At 40.6% G+C, this 18,973-nt stretch overlaps 1 protein-coding gene across 8 annotated transcripts in view; it reads left to right on the top strand.

Moving 5' to 3' along the window:
• Nucleotides 1–18,973, top strand: part of FMN1 (formin 1) — a 423,460-nt gene that overhangs the window by 127,393 nt on the left and 277,094 nt on the right. For 6 of the 8 annotated variants that reach the window (XM_055363225.2, XM_031002406.3, XM_055363224.2 and 3 more), the window contains one exon: nt 1,192–1,309. The exons of the other annotated variants lie outside the window; for them this stretch is intronic. In XM_055363225.2, coding sequence (XP_055219200.2) covers nt 1,192–1,309 — 118 coding nt within the window. The remainder of the gene's footprint in view (nt 1–1,191; nt 1,310–18,973) is intronic. 8 annotated transcript variants of the gene reach the window in all.

Below are 18,973 nucleotides of genomic sequence, written 5' to 3'. Positions count from 1 at the left end.
GGGTAACTGTCACCGTGAATTTAAACGTTGATGGTAAATGCACTTATAAAACTAGGTAGCATGAGGAAATGATGCAAGATGGCAGTATAGCCCAGGTTTACAGGGTTTCCTCACCCCTTAATTATACCTCCGCAGAAAGTCTATCGTTCCTTTGAAAGTCTGCCATTTGACAAAATACGTGTTTGTGGTGTGATTAGAGTGTTCCACATTGGTTGGAAGGCTTCCAGATTTAGAGCACTGGATTTAGAATGAGACCTGGGTTTTTATTCTAATTCTGCTACTTACTGGCTGGGTAACCTTGATAATCTCCAAGCCTCGATCTCCTTATGTGCAAAATGAGGAAAATAAAATGGTTATATGGTTGTTATGAGAATTACACAAAGGCAGTGCATGGGAAGCATCTAATTAATAGAAGCTGTTATTACTGAAAGAAAACTAACTCAGGTAATTTATAAAGATGAGCAAGTACCTGTCCAGTAGATCTTAAACGATCAGAAGAACAATGAATACAATTTCTTGCTTAATATCAATTCAGTGTATGATTATCATTCCTCCTATATATTTAAAATATTCAGTTAAAATTTTAAAAATGAAAGTCTTTGGCAGAATTTCTCAGACTGCAGTTAAAAAACCAAGCACAATATAACATTCTCCTAGTTGTAAAAATCAACCCATATAAAAATGACTGGAATATGAAGGCAAATCTGATTCATTCATTTATAGGAATAAAAGGAAATTAGCAGTGTGGAATGTTTGAAAAAGGGTGTCTTGGTCTACCACTGATGTTCTTGAAATTAGTCTTTGTGTTAAATAATTCGGGAGTCGGGGATACATTGGTAAACATTCCTATAAATGCCCATTAGTGTAGTACATTTATGTCTGTACCTTCAGGTCGAAGTATATTTGTGCTTTTTCAAATATTTATATAATAAAAATAATCTTTTAAGGGTTGTGTGATACATACTTAGCCTTGAGGTTTTTTTGTTGTAGTTTTAAATTTTCACCTCAACTGATCACGTTACACTTCTGGAAAAGGGTCACACTGTAGTGAGATATCTCAATTATAGTGAACGAGAGCAATGTGCAACTAGCCATTAAAATTAACTTCAGAATTAGGTTTAGCATGTCATTTTTCAGGAATTAATTGGCTCTGACTACATTCCACTTATTATTTGCCTGCTCTTTCAACAGCCTGACCACAGCCCGACTGAGCAGGATGATAGGACTCCTGGCAGACTTCAAGCTGTCTGGCCACCCCCAAAGACAAAAGACACAGAAGAAAAAGTGGGACTGAAGTACACTGAAGCAGGTAATGTGAAAGGAAGCTGGGGACCCGGGAATGAATCTCTTCCTGCAATGGCTTTTAGTTCTAGCTTAGTTGACTCTCAGAATTTGGGGTTTTATTTCCTTATAAAATGTAATGCTGAAGGCTTTACATTTTTGGTTTCGCTGTTAAAGTGAACCTTTGCACACTGATTGTTAACGAGCCTCTGAAAGATGAAAGATGAATGCAGTGGAATGAATGAAAGGGGGCATGTGTGTGAAGTAGGAGAACCTTGGGGGACCTGATGGAGAAGGTAGATGGCAAATCCCTCAGGAAGCCGGTGGTTGGTCCTCATACAATTTTGTGAGCTGGCAGTGTTGCTAGAAGAGGCAGAGCACGGTTCTCTAGAGCTGTAATCTGATTTGTTGTTTGTCTTTTGAGTAATGCTTTTCAGATAAAGGAACCTTGTGCAGACTGAATGTACAGATACTATATCAGTTACTCGTTCACTTTTGTGAGACAAAGCTTTATTTAATGCATGGCCAACTTTAAAGCAACCTGTCTGGAAACCTGCCTAGGAACTGTACTTAAATTTATTTAAAGGAAATGGGAATCTAGATATGGTTACTATTTAAGTAGAAGTTTCACATGAACTGTAAAATGACACCAAAGCATTAGAGGATGGGTATGTAAGATATTAAGAATTGCATGTGTGTGTATATAGCCGTGAAACCTCTCTGCCTTCTTCCTGATATTTGGAGATTACCTATATGTGGCTTTTATTTGCTGTTTTTATTAGGTGTATGTGTGCATTAAGGTTTATCTATCTATCTGGTTATAGAAAAATACTTCTTTCCATTCGTGTTCATTGATAGACATGAACAGATCAAAGTTGGGTGGTTCAGTAGGTTTTTCCATAATATCATATTACTCCAGTGATTGAGAACACACAGGCAGTTGAATCTTGAGATGATTTCTAGCTTTCATTTACACAGTTGCTGTTTATGATTCTGCAGGGCATTGGTTACTTCATAGCATTTTTCTTTCTGTGGTGTTTGACTTACAGGATGAAAACTCATATCCTTAATGAAAACATGTATAGCAATTTAAGCCTTTTTTCCCACGTTTGATTTTCCAAAAATCATAATTGTGTAAGAATGAACAGCATAAGGGTGGAAAATGATTGTTTCATCTGAGCAGAACAATTCAGACACAGCAATAAAGAAAGCATAAGGATGTTCTAGGTAATTGAAGCATAGAAGTGGCATAGGGCTAAACTTCTGTTTAACCCAAACTTGAATGGAAAATTTCCTAAACCACATTAGATCACTTTTTTCCTTTTGCTTTGTTTAGTCCTAACGCACTTAACTTTATTTTCTCTAGGGTAATTACATATATGACTGTATCAATGAGGGTCGTACTAATCAGGAATCAGGTGGCACTCAAATGGAGTGATTTGAGGAGAGTTTATTAGAGACCTTTCACAGAGGTACAGACGGGGTTTAGAAAAAGCAGTAAGAGAGCGCTACTCTGGGGCCAGTACCAAGGAGAAGCTTTTACCACACCCAGGCCTGAAGGGGCAAGAGTAGAAGTCGCTATCGAAAACTAGAACTTAAGAGGGAGGCTGAGTGGTGTGGAGGTAGCTGCTGGGCAGGACCCGCAGCCCTTAGCAGGGAGGTGCCGCCGGTCCACAGTGACATGCCAGGCTGGGAGTTGAGGGCACACAACCTGATCTCTTCTTATCCCGCTCTCTGCTCCCTCATCGTCATTCCCATTGGCCAAACCCAAAGAGAAGTCAGCAGACTGGGAGCCACTTGAGGCTATCATTTCAGGCCTGTCACCGGGGCCCAGAAAGGGCACAGACCTGGAGAGGCACGTAGAAGATCCCCTGCACAGTTACGCTGCCACCATGGGCGCGCAGCATGCCCTGGGCGGAGAGACTTCTAAAGCCCTCCTGGAGAAGAATCTGCACAGACATGCTGGTGTTGTCATACCACACGACACGGGAGTTTAGTACAAGGGCACAAAGAGAAGCTTCTGTTGTTATTCTGTGGGAGGGTTACATTTTCTAGTATAATCAGTTCATGGAAAATATACAGCTATTATTCGAGGCTTGCTCTGTAGAAAACTACTTCATCTTAATGTGAGGGATTTGATTACTGATCTCAGAAAATCTCTCATAAGGTTTTAAATGTTCCCCTACATTACAAAATAAAGTAAAATTTGAAGATATCCAGAAAAATCATGAAGCAAAAGAAACCTTCTATGATTCTATTTCAGAGAAACTGCTGTCAACTTTTGAAACTAGGCCTATGAATTTAATGTGGAAAAATAAAAATTGAATTTGAATCATTATAGACTACTGCTCTTTTCCAATTGTTATTATTACTATTTTTTTGAGACGGAGTCTCGCTCTGTCGCCCAGGCTGAAGTGCAGTGGCACCATCTTGGCTCACTGCAAGCTCCGCCTCCCGGGTTCACGCCATTCTCCTGCCTCAGCCTCCCGAGTAGCTGGGACTACAGGTGCCCGCCACCACGCCCGACTGTTTTTTTTTGCATTTTTAGTAGAGACGCGGTTTCACTGTGTTGGCCAGGATGGTCTCGATCTGTTGACCTCGTGATCCCCCCGCCTCAACCTCCCAAAGTGCTGGGATTACAGGTGTGAGCCACCGCGCCTGGCCTACTGTTCGTATTTAAACTCTTTAAATGGTTTTTACTAATTATAAAAATTTATTTGAGTTATACATGATGTATTATACATAACAGTACTGTAAGTCTTTGTAAGTATTTTATCTTAGGATAAATGCTTATAGGTAGATTTGCCATACATAAGAGTATATGCCTTTTTAAGGTTTCTGATGTATATTACCATATTGCCATAGTTGTTTTACTAAATATCTATCCCTAAAAATTACCGCTTTTGAAACTGTTATTTTACTTTGTATCATTTGTTTTTAATTTTACTGTGTTTTCTGATGTGTGGAAGTTTTAAATATTTACATAATCAAATCTGTCCTTTCATTATATAATTTCTGATAATTCTTTTAGCTTAAAAGACTTTCTCTGATCTAAGTTTACCAGTGTTTTCACATTTCTTAAAGGGTTTCTGTCTACTTCTTTTTTTCTTTCTCTCACTCCATTTCATATGAAAAATTTAATTTGGTATACAGTCTGAGGTAGAGATCGAAGATAACTTTTTTTTCTAAATTGCTAATTAATTCCATACCAGACTTTTGGAATACTTATTTCCTCTATATTGTTTAGGACTATTGGGGGCCTTCTATTGTGCTTGATATGTTTGTATATTATACTATATCATATTGTAGCATTACAATACATCTCAGAATCTGGCGGTTCCATTTCTGTTGCATACTTTAAAGAAATGTTTTTGGATTTCCTTATATATTCATTCTTCTAGAAAAACCTAGAATTTTTATTGGAATTGTATTAATTTATAAATCAATGTGAGGTAGGAATGACAATGTTTAGTAACTTCACGAGGAGCGTGTCTTATAAAACTATTCAGTTTCTTGAAATTCAGCAAATTAAATATATGGTATTTATTTACATATAAATATATATTTGTATATATGTATATATCTTGTATTTTTTTATAAATATCTTCCCTGGCGTATGTTTTAAAAGATAAATACATGGTATGGATTTGCTTCTTGTGATTAGTTTTTCTTAGAAATCTAAGGTGCTCCTAAGCCTCTAGTGACTCGAGCACGCTAGCTTTATTGCAGGTGATTTTCTCCGCAGGGCCAGGTCTTGACTGGGTGAAGGACACATTTGGACTGACCTGTGGTACCTTCCCTCAGTTTGACTGTGGTTAGCGATTCTTCATATTTTTAGATTCCTTTAAAATCTAGCAATGATAGAAAGCACAGAAGAAAACATGACACTGAATTTCACATATGTTTTAGGCCCTCTACCCCACCCCACAGCCATCTGTGGGCACTTCGAGGTTCAGAGGAAGAACCTGTTCCAAACACTCAACCGAAAGCTGGGCTTCCTTTCGCCTCCATCTCCTATGTTGTATTATGAAGGGCTGCCTGAAATTTCTCGTTATTAAGACCTTTAAAAAATACATTGTCATGATGTATATCTCAAAATCCTCAGGGGAAGTGAGGTTAATGTTTTTGGAATTAAAATGATACCATTTAGGGAACTGTCAGTGACTGAATTACTCACAGAATGTGAAAGAAAAAAGTTTGAAGAAAAACACTCATGCTTTCTGAGTTGAATTGTGCATATGTGGTTTCTCTCTCAGTGTGCATCTGGAAAAGCTTTTCTCTACCTGCAGCATCTCAGAGCTGGCCTGGGGCTGGGGAATGGCAGATGTACTGCCCTGCTGAGTGTGAGGACCATAGCTTTTGTAGAGAGGAGAACTTAGCACAATACATTGTAGTTATTGAAAGTAAGCAAACTGTCAAGACATGTGGCCTCTCTAGGAGACACATCTTTCCTCAGAATCGAGGAGCAATTCAGAAACATCCCTATTTAGAGTATTTTAAATTAAATAGAGAAATAACCCATTCCTCAATTTAATAAAGATCCACCTATTTTCTGGTTTGTTTCTCATTTTAATTTACTTCATTATAAAATGAGAGCTATTTGCCACCCTTCCTGGTAAGTCACGTATCCTTGCTTTATCAGTCAAAGAGAGCTATAAACACCTCGTACTACTTTATTGGCCTACTATAATTTGAGTTTTAATTTCTGCATTCATAGCTCACAGGCTGCTTTAGTCAGCAATGGATTTTCCTTTAAAGTTATGTGTCCAGACAAATTATCTTAATTTTCTCTTTCACCGTCTGGGGAATGGGTTTGTGCATTGTACTATCTTTCATAGACCCCTGTAGCCTGCTATCATCACTTGCATGGAGTTGATTGGATTGTGATAGGCTAGAAATGGGAAGCTGTACAGACTAAAGACCAGAAAAGTCTTGCAGTTTGTGGGTGCAGAAAGAGGTTTCCTGGGAAACTAGAGGTGAAGTGTATTGTGCTAAGCTTCCACTTAGTATACGTACACAGCTGGGAGCTCTAGAGGAGACTGACTCCAAACATGGGAACTAAAGCTTGGCTTTTAGGAGAGGAATCAAAAGTGCGGACTGGAGAATGAAGAATCACATACTGTGTTCAAGGAAATACTAGTAAAGATCTTTGGCTCAGGAGAGTAGAAGCAACAGATTAAAATATAGAGTCTCAGTTTTTAGAATAAAAAAAGTGAGAGCTGCAAACATCTTAGGTCATTTGCTTTAACTTACTCATTTTACAGATGACAGTAGTGAGATTATGAATTGCTGAAAGATACACATAACTTATTAATACTCTGATAAATTATGTGTAATAATTATGAGTTGGAATTATAATTTGGAGATAAAGATAGTCTAAAATTGAAGAGTGATGGATTAAAATTTTTTAAATCTTTTTGCCAATGTACCAGTATCTAAAGATCCAACAAGGAAAATACATGGGATCAGAAGCATTTTTTGTGGGAACGTAAATTAGTATGGCCATTATGGAAAATGATATGGAAGTTCCTGAAAAAACTAAAAATAGAACTACAAAATGACCGAGTAATCACACTTCTGGGCATATATCCAAAGGAACTGAAACCAATATGTAACAGATAGAACTGCACTCCCATGTTCATTGTAGAACTGTTCACAATAGCCAAGACATTAAATCAGTGTAAGTATTCATCAGTGGGTGAATGGATACATAAACTATGTTATATATATATGCAATGGAATACCAATCAGCCTTAAAAGGGGGGGGGGGGGGGGAATTCTCTCAGTTGTGCCAATGTGGATGTATCAGGAGGACCTTATGCTATGTGAAATAAGCCAGGCACAAGAAAGACAAATGTTGCATGATCTCACTTATATGTGGAATCTAATACAGTTGAACTCATAGAGGTAGCGAATAAAATGATGGTTGTCAGAGGCTGGGGATGTGAGATGGAGGGAATGGAGAGTTGTTGATCAAAGGACACAACATTTTAGATAAACAGGAGAAATAGATTTTGTGATCTGTTGCACAGCAGTGTGATTATAGTAAAAAATAATGTATTCTGTATTTCAAAATAAGAATAAATTTCAAATGTCTCACCATAACAAATGATATGCAAGAAAGGTGATGCGTATGTTAAATAGCTTAATTTAATCATACCACATGGTATGCCTGTATCAAAACACCACATCATCTACCCCGTAAAGGTATACAACTATGATTTGTCAGTAAAAAATTATGCAGGTTATTACAAATTACGGGATCTGAAATGAGTAGACCTGAACAATAAAGTAGAGCGTATGAGGCCATCCTGGCTCACTGGACTCATCTGCAGAAACTCACTTGGTTGTTTCACGCTGTTCTTTTGATTCCTGAAATAGGAATCAAAGAAGGGAGTGAATGGTATTTTTTATGCTATGAAGCATAAACAATTTCAAGCAAATAAAAATGCTTCCAGGCTGTGGATTCTTGGAAAGTTCAGGTGAGGTTCATTCAACTACTGTTCATTGAGCCACAGTTTGTGTGGTAAAATGCATGGTGAACATGTAAATGGTTGTGGGAGGTGTGTGAACAAACATTTTTATTTTAAGAGTTGTTATTTCAGTGGTTTTACTGGGTTTTACAGAAAATAAAACCAGTGCATTCAGTCTACTTTGAGGCCTCTTTTGGGAAGATTAGAATGAGGTTGATATTCCATATTCCACACCACATTTTTACAAACGTCTTTCAGTAGTCATCTTCTTTCTCATAATTTCTATCCAGGTGGCTTCATTTTTCTTCTGTTCTGCAAATCTCCGTCTATTGCCAGCCACCAAGTGTCCTTTCTCCAGATCATCCACCAAGCGGCCTCTCCACCATCCAGGCTTCAGCCTCCTCCACCAGCAGCCCCGCCACACCTTTCCATCACCAGCCCCGCCACACCTTTCCATCACCAGCCCTGCCACGCCTTTCCACCGGCAGCCCCGCCACACCTTTCCACCACCAGCCCCGCCACACCTTTCCACCACCAGCCCCGCCACACCTTTCCACCGGCAGCCCCGCCACGCCTTTCCACCACCAGCCCCGCCACACCTTTCCACCGGCAGCCCCGCCACACCTTTCCACCGGCAGCCCCGCCACGCCTTTCCACCACCAGCCCCGCCACGCCTTTCCACCGGCAGCCCCGCCACACCTTTCCACCAGCACCCCCACCGCACCTTTCCACCACCAGCCCCGCCACACCTTTCCACCACCAGCCCCGCCACACCTTTCCACCACCAGCCCAGCCACACCTTTCCATCACCAGCCCCGCCACACCTTTCCACCACCAGCCCCGCCACGCCTTTCCACCGGCAGCCCCGCCACACCTTTCCACCACCAGCCCAGCCACACCTTTCCACCACCAGCCCCGCCACACCTTTCCACCGGCAGCCCCGCCACGCCTTTCCACCACCAGCCCAGCCACACCTTTCCACCACCAGCCCCGCCACACCTTTCCACCGGCAGCCCCGCCACACCTTTCCACCGGCAGCCCCGCCACACCTTTCCACCGGCAGCCCCGCCACACCTTTCCACCGGCAGCCCCGCCACACCTTTCCACCGGCAGCCCCGCCACACCTTTCCACCGGCAGCCCCGCCACACCTTTCCACCGGCAGCCCCGCCACGCCTTTCCATCACCAGCCCCGCCACGCCTTTCCACCGGCAGCCCCGCCACGCCTTTCCACCGGCAGCCCCGCCACACCTTTCCACCACCAGCCCAGCCACACCTTTCCACCACCAGCCCCGCCACACCTTTCCACCGGCAGCCCCGCCACACCTTTCCACCGGCAGCCCCTCCACGCCTTTCCACCACCAGCCTCGCCACGCCTTTCCACCGGCAGCCCCGCCACGCCTTTGCACCACCAGCCCCATCATACCTTCTCACTTGCAGTTTAGTTCCTTCCGCTCAGTCCGCTTTTCATGTGCTTATAGCCATCAACTAGCTCAGCAAATAGAGCACACTCCTTCAGATCCCCTCTCCATGGAAACCAGATGGGAAATTGTAAATAACAATTTTTTCTTCTTTTGTAGAACAAATTATTTCTGAGAAATAAGTAAACCCAAAGTTGCAATAGGTAAACTCGGAAGCACTTTTCCCCCCAAGATAAAGGGAAGCACTTGATGAAGGGGTGAGAACATGAGATGAGAAAGGTAAAAAATGATTTCAGAGGGAAAGGAAAGTAGGACCGGGGAAGTCCTGAAGACAAAATTAAGTTTGACATTACTTTTACTGCAGTGGTTCATGGGTTTGAGCATCAACTAAACTTGAATTCGAAGCTTGGCTCTGTCATGTGCCAGCTGTGACATGTGGCAAGATAATTTACTTCTTTGGATTTTCATCCGTGTGTCTAAGAAGGAGGGTAATGATAATTTTAAACAATTATTGTAAAGATAAGACAATATATATGAAGTTCAACTGCAGCACTACTTTCTTTTTTTAAACTAGTTTTTATAGAAGAATAACAAAAATAGAGAAAAGTACACAGGAGTATATAGCATTGAGTTATAGCAAAGTGAACACACCCAGGTAACCACTATGTGCATCAATAAATAGCACATCTTTAGCACAACAGAAGGTTCCTTCTTGCCCCCTTCCAATTGCTACAATTTCCCTTTCCGTGAAAGAAAACCACTATCCTAACTTCTAATACTATAGGTTAGTTTCATCTGCTTTTCTTAAGATGGAGTCCCGCTCTGTCACCCAGGCTGGAGTACAGTGGTGCCATCTCAGCTCACTGCAACCACTGCCTCTGTGTTCAAGCCATTCTTCTGCCTCAGCCTCCCGAGTAGCTGAGATTACAAGTGTGTGCCACCGTGCCTGGCTAATTTATTTGTATTTGTAGTAGAGATGGGGTTTTGCCATGTTGGCCAGGCTGGTCTTGAATTCCCGACCTCCAGTGATCGCCTGCCTCAGCCTCCCAAAGCGCTGGGATTACAGGTGTGAGCCACTGTGCCTGGCCCAGTTTCATCTGCTTTTGAACTTAATATAAATTAACTCATTTTGTGTCTGGCTTCTTTCTGTTAACGTTATGCTTGTGAGAATCATATATGTTGCTACATGTACCTGTAGTTCATTTATTTTCATTCACCTATAGTATTCCATTGTATGAATATATTGCAATATATTTATCCAATTCTAATGCTGGTGGACGCTGATGTTGTTCAAAGTTTGTGGCTGTTACAGTGCTAAATCAAGTTAAGCCTAAGGCTGCCTCTTTATGTATTTTAAGTTCAACCTTAAGGTTTCTATGTGCATAGTGAACTGTAACCCAAATGGAGGTGTTAACAGACTGTAGCCTACTCTTGCAGCAGTCACTGAGTTTTGGCCAACCAAAGGGGGCCAACTGTTCAAACTGTTTAAAATAAGGTAAATACTGAGCTGTAACCAATCTGGCTGTTTCTGTACCTCACTTTGGTTTTCTGTATGTCATTTTCGTTTTTCTGTCTATAAATCTTCTGCCACATGGCTGCGCTGGGGTCTCTCAGCCTGCTTTGGCCCAGGAGACTGCCTGATTCTCGAATTGTCCTTTGCTCAATTAAACTTTGCTAAACTTAATTTGGCTAAGGTTTTTCTTTTAATGGCAAACATTACTCTGAACACCCTTGGACATGCCTTTTGGTAAATGCAGGGGGACATTTCTTTTGGGTGTATACCTGGAAATAGAATTGCTGGTAATACGGCATATCTGGATTCTATGTCAGCAGATGATGCTAAACAGTGTTTCAAAGGGATTTTTATCAGTTTATACATCCACCAGCAGCATATGACAGTGCTGGTTACTCCACATTGTTATTTGGTGTGTTTGGTTTTTCTAATTTGAGCTCATTCTGGTTTTAATTGGTGTTTCCTTGAACACCAGCCAGGCTGAGCACTTTTTCATGGCCATTGCATATCCTCTTCTGGGGTGCCTGTCTGAGTCACTTAATTTTAATGAATTGTCTCTCTTTCTCATATTAATTTGTAGAGAAGTTGTTTTTACATGCTGGATTTGAGCTCTTTGGTTAAGTGTGTTGCAAGTGTTTTTTCTCTCTCTTAATAGTGGTTTTTGATTAGGATAAATTCTCAGTTTTACTCTAATGAATCTGGTTTTATTGGTTAGGGCATTTTGAGCCTTCCTATTTTTCTAACCCAATCATGAAAATATATATATTTTAATTATCTTTAAAAATTATTAGTGCTCTTTGTCATTTAGAACTGCAGTATACTGGGCGTTGATTTTTTTGTTTGTTTTTTTGTCTATGAGTTGAAGTACAGTCAAATTTGTTTTTCTGTCCAAATTACCCAGTATTGTTTATTGAAAAGCCTACCTTCACCTTCTGGGCCGTATTCTGTTCCGCTGTTCTGTAGCTTTGTCTACAGCTACTGTCTGTAGCTTTTTCTGTAGCCTTGTACCAGTTTCACACTGTCTTAATGACTGTGAACACAAAACCTGACAACATGTACCCAAGGTGATCAGGGTACAGCTTGCTTTTATACATTTGAGGGAGATGTAATACATTAGTCGATAGATGTAAGTTTTTCATAGGTTCAATCTGGAAGGGTAGGACAACTCGAAGGGGTGGGGTGACTTCCAGGTCATAGGTAGCTTTAAACATATTTTGATTGGCAATTGGTTGACAGAGTTATTATCAGTAGAGAGGAATGTCTGGGTTAAGATAAGGGGTTGTGGAGACCAAGGTTTTATCATGCAATTGAAGCCTCCAGATAGCAGGCTTCAGAGAGAATACATTACAGATGTTTATCAGACTTAAGGTCTATGTTGATATTAATGCTGCAGGGATATAATCAGGCATGTCCAATCCTCACTTCCCATCATGGCCTGAACCAGTTGTTCAGGTTAAACTTTGGAGTATTGTGGCTGAGGAGAGAGTCCATTCAGATGGTTGCAGGGGATGGAGGGCTTCATATTGTATTTTTGGTTTACAACTATAACTTCTGTAATCTGTTATGATACCCTGCTAGAATTTGTCCTTGTTCCTTGGTTACTCTCAGCTCTTTGTATTTCCATATAAGATACAAGTAGCTAGAACTGATCTATGAATAATTAGGCAATATAGAGTTTTAAATAGCTGAGACATAAAAGCTTTCACCAAAAACTGTTGGAAAGAATTTCAGCCTGCATTTTCCGGAAGCTGTGATTGGCTTTATGTCTGGCTCATGGTGGGATCCCTCATTTCTTCAGCTCCTTTCTGATGTTTGCAAAGTGTTTAGTTTTCTTTCTCTCTATCTAATCTACTGTGACCATTTCATGTAGAAGAGGAGGGAAAGGGTAATTGGGTTTGATAAACAGATTGCTGTTGCTTCTCAGTATGAAATAGTATAGATGGATGCAACATTGTTAAGATTATGCCTTTCTTTTCTTACAGGAACCATTTTTTACATCCTGAAAGTTTTTTTGCGGAAAGGCACCTTTACTTGATCCAAACCCATGTAAAAATGTAATGTTGCCATAATCACCATAGTTGAGGACTTAATAAATATAAGAATATTTAGATGAAAAAAATCTAACCTTTTCATTTACAGGATTGTAGAAATACTCTTAAAGAACATCTTGGTGAGATGGTGGAGTGTAACCAGAAATGTATATTTAGTTGTATAGTAGGAAATATATTTTTGGTCTTTGTCTCTATTTCCAGGCACAGATCTCCTAAAACCCTTTCAATTTCCTGAGAAATAGGAGTAATATGTGGATTTTGTATTATTCAATGAGCCCATTTCAACTGTACTTGAGTTTATGCAAATGAGATGACTGTTGGTAAGGCCCCTAGACAGTTTCAGGATGGGGGTTGGACACCGGAAAGTTCACATCTTCGTTAGAGGGTTGGATTTTTTAGCACCTCCTGAACTCTCAGGGAGAGGAGAGGTACTGGAGATTGAGTTCATTCACCAGTGTCCAGTAATTTACTTACTCAATCATGCCTATGTCGTGAAATCTACATTAAAAATTCCGAAGGAAAGAAAAGAAAAAAGAAAAGAAAGGAAAGAACGCTAAACCATAGCATCTGGAGAGTTTCTGAGTTAACGAACACATCCTCATGTTGGAAAAGTAGCATGCCTCAGCTCCACAGGGGCAGGGACTCCCTTTACTAGAGACCCTTCTGGACTTCACCTATACCTCTCCATTTGGCAGCTCATTTGTATTCTTTATAATACATTATAACAATGCAGACATCATTTTTTTTTTGAGGTCTGTGAGTCTTTTCCAGGAAATTATCAAACTTGAGATGGGGAGTATTGTGGGAACACCGAAGTTTGTAGCCAAGTTAGTCAGATGTATGGATATTCTGAGGACCCACTACTTGCTATTGGCTTCCAAAATGAGGGCAGTCTTGTTCAAGCAGGATTCTTCTTGGCCCCTTTGCCGAGCTTGCAGCAGGGGCACCCTGTCTACTCAGCATGCTGCACTCAGCCCCTTGTGGGAGTGAGCACATGAATGAATGAGTGCAGGGTTTGGCTGGCAGCTCCAAGTGCCAACATAGGAGCAACTTCTGTGTAGTGCCCATTGCCAGACCAGGCATGTTACCTCAAGGGGAATGTGGCGATGCCCCGGCAGGGGTACCTGCGACCCCAAAGCCCCAGAGGGAATGTTGGTGTGCTAGTTAGTTTTTTTAGTTCTGCTGTCTGCAGCCGGGTGGATGGTGGTGTGTTAGCAGCCCGGTCAGCAGTTGGCTGGTGTCCACCAGTGAGGAAAAAGGCCTAGTGCTACAGCCTTTCAGAGTACCTGCACTCAGTGGGTCCCAAGCTCTTGTCCAGTGTTCAAGAAGAATGAGGTCACACTGATGATTGAAGGGTGATGAGAGTGGAGGATTTTATTGAACAATGGAACAACTTTCAGCAGAGAAGGGACTGTGGGGAGTAGGGATGATCCCACACCCCCACAAGGCAGGTGGTTTCTCTGCCTGTGGTTGGGTCTGGGGCATTTTATGGACTCAGAATGTGTAGTGCATGCTGATTGGTTTGTGAGTCTGCAAAAAAGTTTAAAGCAAAGACACCACTCAAAGGTGGGCATGACAGTGTAGAAAACCAATTAGAAAAGGGTAGGTGCATATAAAATAGGGGAAGGGTAGGGATCAATCAGAGGAAAACGCACCAAATGGGAAGATAAGTTGTCAGTCTGGTCCAAGGATTTAACTTACAGCTTGGCTTTCAGGCTTTAAACTGTCTTTAGCTTTGAGGTGGGGTTTCACCAGGGATCCACCCTTATATGCCTAGGTATTTGCCTGCCTCCTGTCACTATCATTGTGGGGCTGAGCCTGTAAACCTGGAGTCTGATGGTAACTCTGGTGTCAGAATTGAGTTGAATTGAATTGCATTGTAGGACACCCAGTTGACATTAGAGAATTGGTGTTGGTATTGGAGAATTGGTTGGTACCAGAAAAAGACATCAGACAGGTGAAGTAACTGTTTTCCTTTTTGTGTATTTGTTTAAGTCTTTGATTCCATGCAGGTGTATTTGCATGGTTGTGTCCATGCTGAACCCAGCATTTTTACCGAGTTCCTTTTTATCCTATCAATGTTTTCCATGTTTTTTCTGTAGTCTTCTAGTAACCATTTTTAGTGGCTACATGCTGGTGATAATTTTAATAAAATATTTTAAATCAAGTATTTTCAGACATTTCAGTTGGGAAACTAGAATCTCAAGGCAAGACACCAGCATACTTATGTATAGTATTCATGTGTTCTTTGAACTGGAAGGAACCTTGGAGAATATCAGGTTTAGCTCTCTCCTTATTGCGGAGAAATAGATGTCCAGAAAGGTTATCACATTTGCTCATTAGTGATAGTGTTAGCAGCGGCCTCAGTTCTTTCCTCCTCAGAAGAAAGAATTTGACCAAGGGACATAAGGTGGCAGAGTGAGAGACCAAGGCAAGTTTTAGAGCAGGAGTGAAAGTTTATTAAGAAACTTTAGAGCAGGAACAAAAGGAAGTAAAATACACTTAGAACAGGGCCAAGTGGGTTACTTGAGAGATCAAGTGCAGTGTTTGACCTTTGACTTGGGGTTTTATATGTTGGCATGCTTCGGGGGTTTTGCGTCCTTCTCCCCGGATTCTTCCCTTGCAGTGGGCTATCAGCATGTGCAGTGGCCTGCCAGCACTTGGGAGGGGCTGTATGTACAGTGTGTTTATTGGAGTTGTACACGTGCTCACTTGCGGCATTTTTCCCTTACCAGTCAAGTGTTTCTAGAGGAAGGTCATATACCAGTTAAACTCTGCCATTTTGCCTCTTCATGCCCATGCTTGAGCCCAGTCACCCAACTCCTGAGATCTTACTAGGAAGCTGCTGATCACCAGTTTCAGGTGTTTATATCTATTGGGAGACGGCCTTTCTCTGGCACCAAGTGTGACCAATTATTATTACAGCGGCACTGTCACAACCACCTATCACCTGATGGTTGCCTGACATCCTGGTGGTGGCAGGGGACCCTCTCCTGCCCTGCTCATGTCTGACTAGCTACCTACTGTAACAACAGAACCAGGACTAGAAAGTTGGTCTTCTGACTTCCAGTTTAGTTTTTTCTTTCCATTTCTAATGTGGCCCCCATTTCTTTCAGCCCAGCCATAATTCACCTCAACCTTTCCCAGGCTGTGTTTTATTCAATTCTGATTTAAGAGGACACATCTGATTCTCAGGAAGGATAGAAGGAAGCAGTGTAAAAAATCCAAGGAAACATACCCTGGAATGATCCAGAGAATGGTATATATATAGAGAGGAAAAAGCAAAAATCATCCTTCACTCTACATCCCCCTATCCCTCTGCCTTCTTAAAGGGGGGGTCCTTGTGAACAGTTACTTACATTGCTTCTCAAACACTTGTATATGCACTCATGAATACATGTACACTGAGTGGCACGTCACACAAACTGTTTCCACACAAGTGGGGTCATACTATAAAATGTGTTCTAAGATGAGCTGCTTTTTACCATATGCTGAAACCTTTCCATGTCAGTGCATACAGAGCACTCTCCCTCTTCCTCATTATTTTAATAGCTGCATAGTATTCCATACAGTAGTAATTTACAGACCTATGTCTGTAGTAAAGAACCTTTTAATTGCTTAGAATCTTTCACTGTTTGCAAATAATGCTGTCATTAAAATCTTGTATATTTGTTTTTATGCATACCTGTGAGTACCTTGATAGAACTGAGGTGGAATTGTTGTGTCCTGGCCCATTACTTGGTGTAGATACTACGCAGTTGGCCTCTCAGAATATTAACCCAAAGAAAGAATGCCCATTACTCATCCTTCACCAGCATTTATTTAATTTATCCCTATGTAACGGGTTGAAAAACACACACTGTTTTCTAAATTTGTATTTTCCTGATAAGTGGTGTTGGACATCTTTTCGTTTATTGACCAGTTGGATTTCTTATGAGCTTGCTGGTGTTCTTGGTCCTTTTGAAAACGAGGTTCTTAGTCATTTTTCTTACTGATTTGAAGAAGCTTTCTATGTATTTAAAAAAAATCCTTTTATCATTGTATGTATTGGAATCTTAGGAAACTTGCCATGACTTTTCTTTCATGGTGTTTTTCATTATACAAAAGTTTCATGTAGTGAAATCTGGTCTGAAGGAAGCATTTTCCAACCTAAAGTTTAGTAATATGTATACAGATGATTCTTGACTTACAATAGGGTTATGTCCTGATAAACATATCGTAAGTTGAGAATATTGTAAGTCAAAATACACGTTATATGCCTAACCTACTGAACATCACCTTAGCCAAACCTACCTTAAATATGCTCAGAACACACTTTAGCCAACAGTTGGGCAGAATCATTGAACACAAAGCCTATTTTGTAATACAGTGTTGAATATCTAATATAATTTGTTGAATACTGTACCAGAAGTGAAAAATAGAATGGTTATATTGGTTGTGTTAAAAGAAAAAACTTCAGCTGAATTAAATTTAAAGGAGTTTAATTGAACAATAAACAATTTGTGAATTGAGCAGCCCCTAGAATCACGGCAGAATCAGGGAGACTCCAGTGCAGCCATGTGGTGGAACAACAATTATAGACAGCAAAAGGCAAGTGACGTACAGAAAACATAAGTGAAGTACAGAAAACATAAGTGAAGTACAGAAGCAACGGTATTGATTAGAGCTTCGTGTTTGCCTTATTTGAACACAATTTGGACAGTTGGCTACATTTTATTGGCTGAAACTCAGTGATTGGCACAGGTGTTGGCTGAGGTCAGTTTACACCTCCACTTGTTATAGTTCACGATGTATAGAAAAACCTGTAGGCTGAACTTAAATATGTAAGAAGGCAGCTTTAGAGTAAACTTGATTTAACAATTCCCCTCTTTTGGTCATTTTCTCAATTTTGAGAGGTTGACCAAAACTTTAGTCATTGCTATGTGTATCACCATCGTAAATTACTAATTTGGTCTTGAAACCCCCTGGAAACAGAACTGTGAGTTTTGCAAAGGTAGGAACAAGGACTTGAGTAGAGGGTATCTCCTTATGTTGGAACATCTTGTTTTTAGGAGAACAAACCTGGTCTGTTCTGGTCTAGGAGCTATGTGTTTCCTTAAAGTCTCAGTTTCATAATGTCACATTTACCACAAGTGACTTCATTTTTGTTTGGTTTTGTCTGTTGGGGCCTAATGCATGAGCTAAGTCCAAAACAAGGGCCTCCCATAATTTTCTGTAAAAAAAATTCCCCCTTTCTGATTACGTTCTCACTTAGGTTACAATGTGACCAAAACTTAGGGCCTTAGTGCCAAGTTTTGACACCCAAAATGATGGTAACTGGCCAATATGTTCACACAGAGAATTCTTTACAAGATTAATTTTTCACAAACCTTCCACAACTTGTTGAAACCTTTAGCTTTATCTTACCTAATTTAAAACAATCCTTTAACCCTCTAAATTTAGGAAGGAAAATCCACATTTTGATGACTTCTTTTAATCTTTCACTAAAAGCACCTTTTACTTTCCTGATACAGTTTGGCTGTGTCCCCACCCAAATCTTATCTGGAATTCCCATGTGTTGTGGGAGGGACCTGGTGGGAGGTAGTTGAATCATGGGTGCAGGCCCTTCCCATGCTCTTCTCATAATAGTAAGTCTCATGAAATCTCATGGTTTTGTTAGTGGAAGTTTTCCTGCACAAACTCTCTCTTTGCCTGCCGCCATCCACTTGAGATGTGACTTGCTCCTCCTTGCCTTTTGCCATGATTGTGAGGCCTTCTCAGCCATGTGGAACTGTAAGTCCAGTAAACTTCTTTTTTTTTTTTTTTGTAAATTGCCCAGTCTAGAGTGTATCTTTATCAGCAGCATGAAAACAGACTAATGTATTTCTTTACGCACCTTGCATGTAAAACTTTTTTTTAGTAGTCTCAATTACATGATATAATGGTAACTGTTAGAAACTTTTACTTTTAGTGCATAAATTTCCTTTCATGAATCCCTTCGCAACTTACAAAGACCATCTACAACATGCCTGCACTTTCTGAATTGTCCTAAACATCAGTCTTATTAAATAACCAGTTATTTTACTTTAGGAGAAGATTTTACCATACATGATTCTTTTTTATATATAATCTCATTTCTTTATAACTTCTTTGCATAGCTAAGGGATGTGGCTAATTCCACATGTCCCCAGGCCTTATGTAGAATCTTATGCTCCAAAATAGGTTAACTGAACAATTTTCAAAAGCTGCAGAAGCAG

Source organism: Gorilla gorilla, chromosome 16 (assembly GCF_029281585.2).
Source record: "Gorilla gorilla gorilla isolate KB3781 chromosome 16, NHGRI_mGorGor1-v2.1_pri, whole genome shotgun sequence".
NCBI lineage: Eukaryota > Metazoa > Chordata > Mammalia > Primates > Hominidae > Gorilla > Gorilla gorilla.
This window is presented reverse-complemented; position numbering and strand designations above follow the sequence as displayed.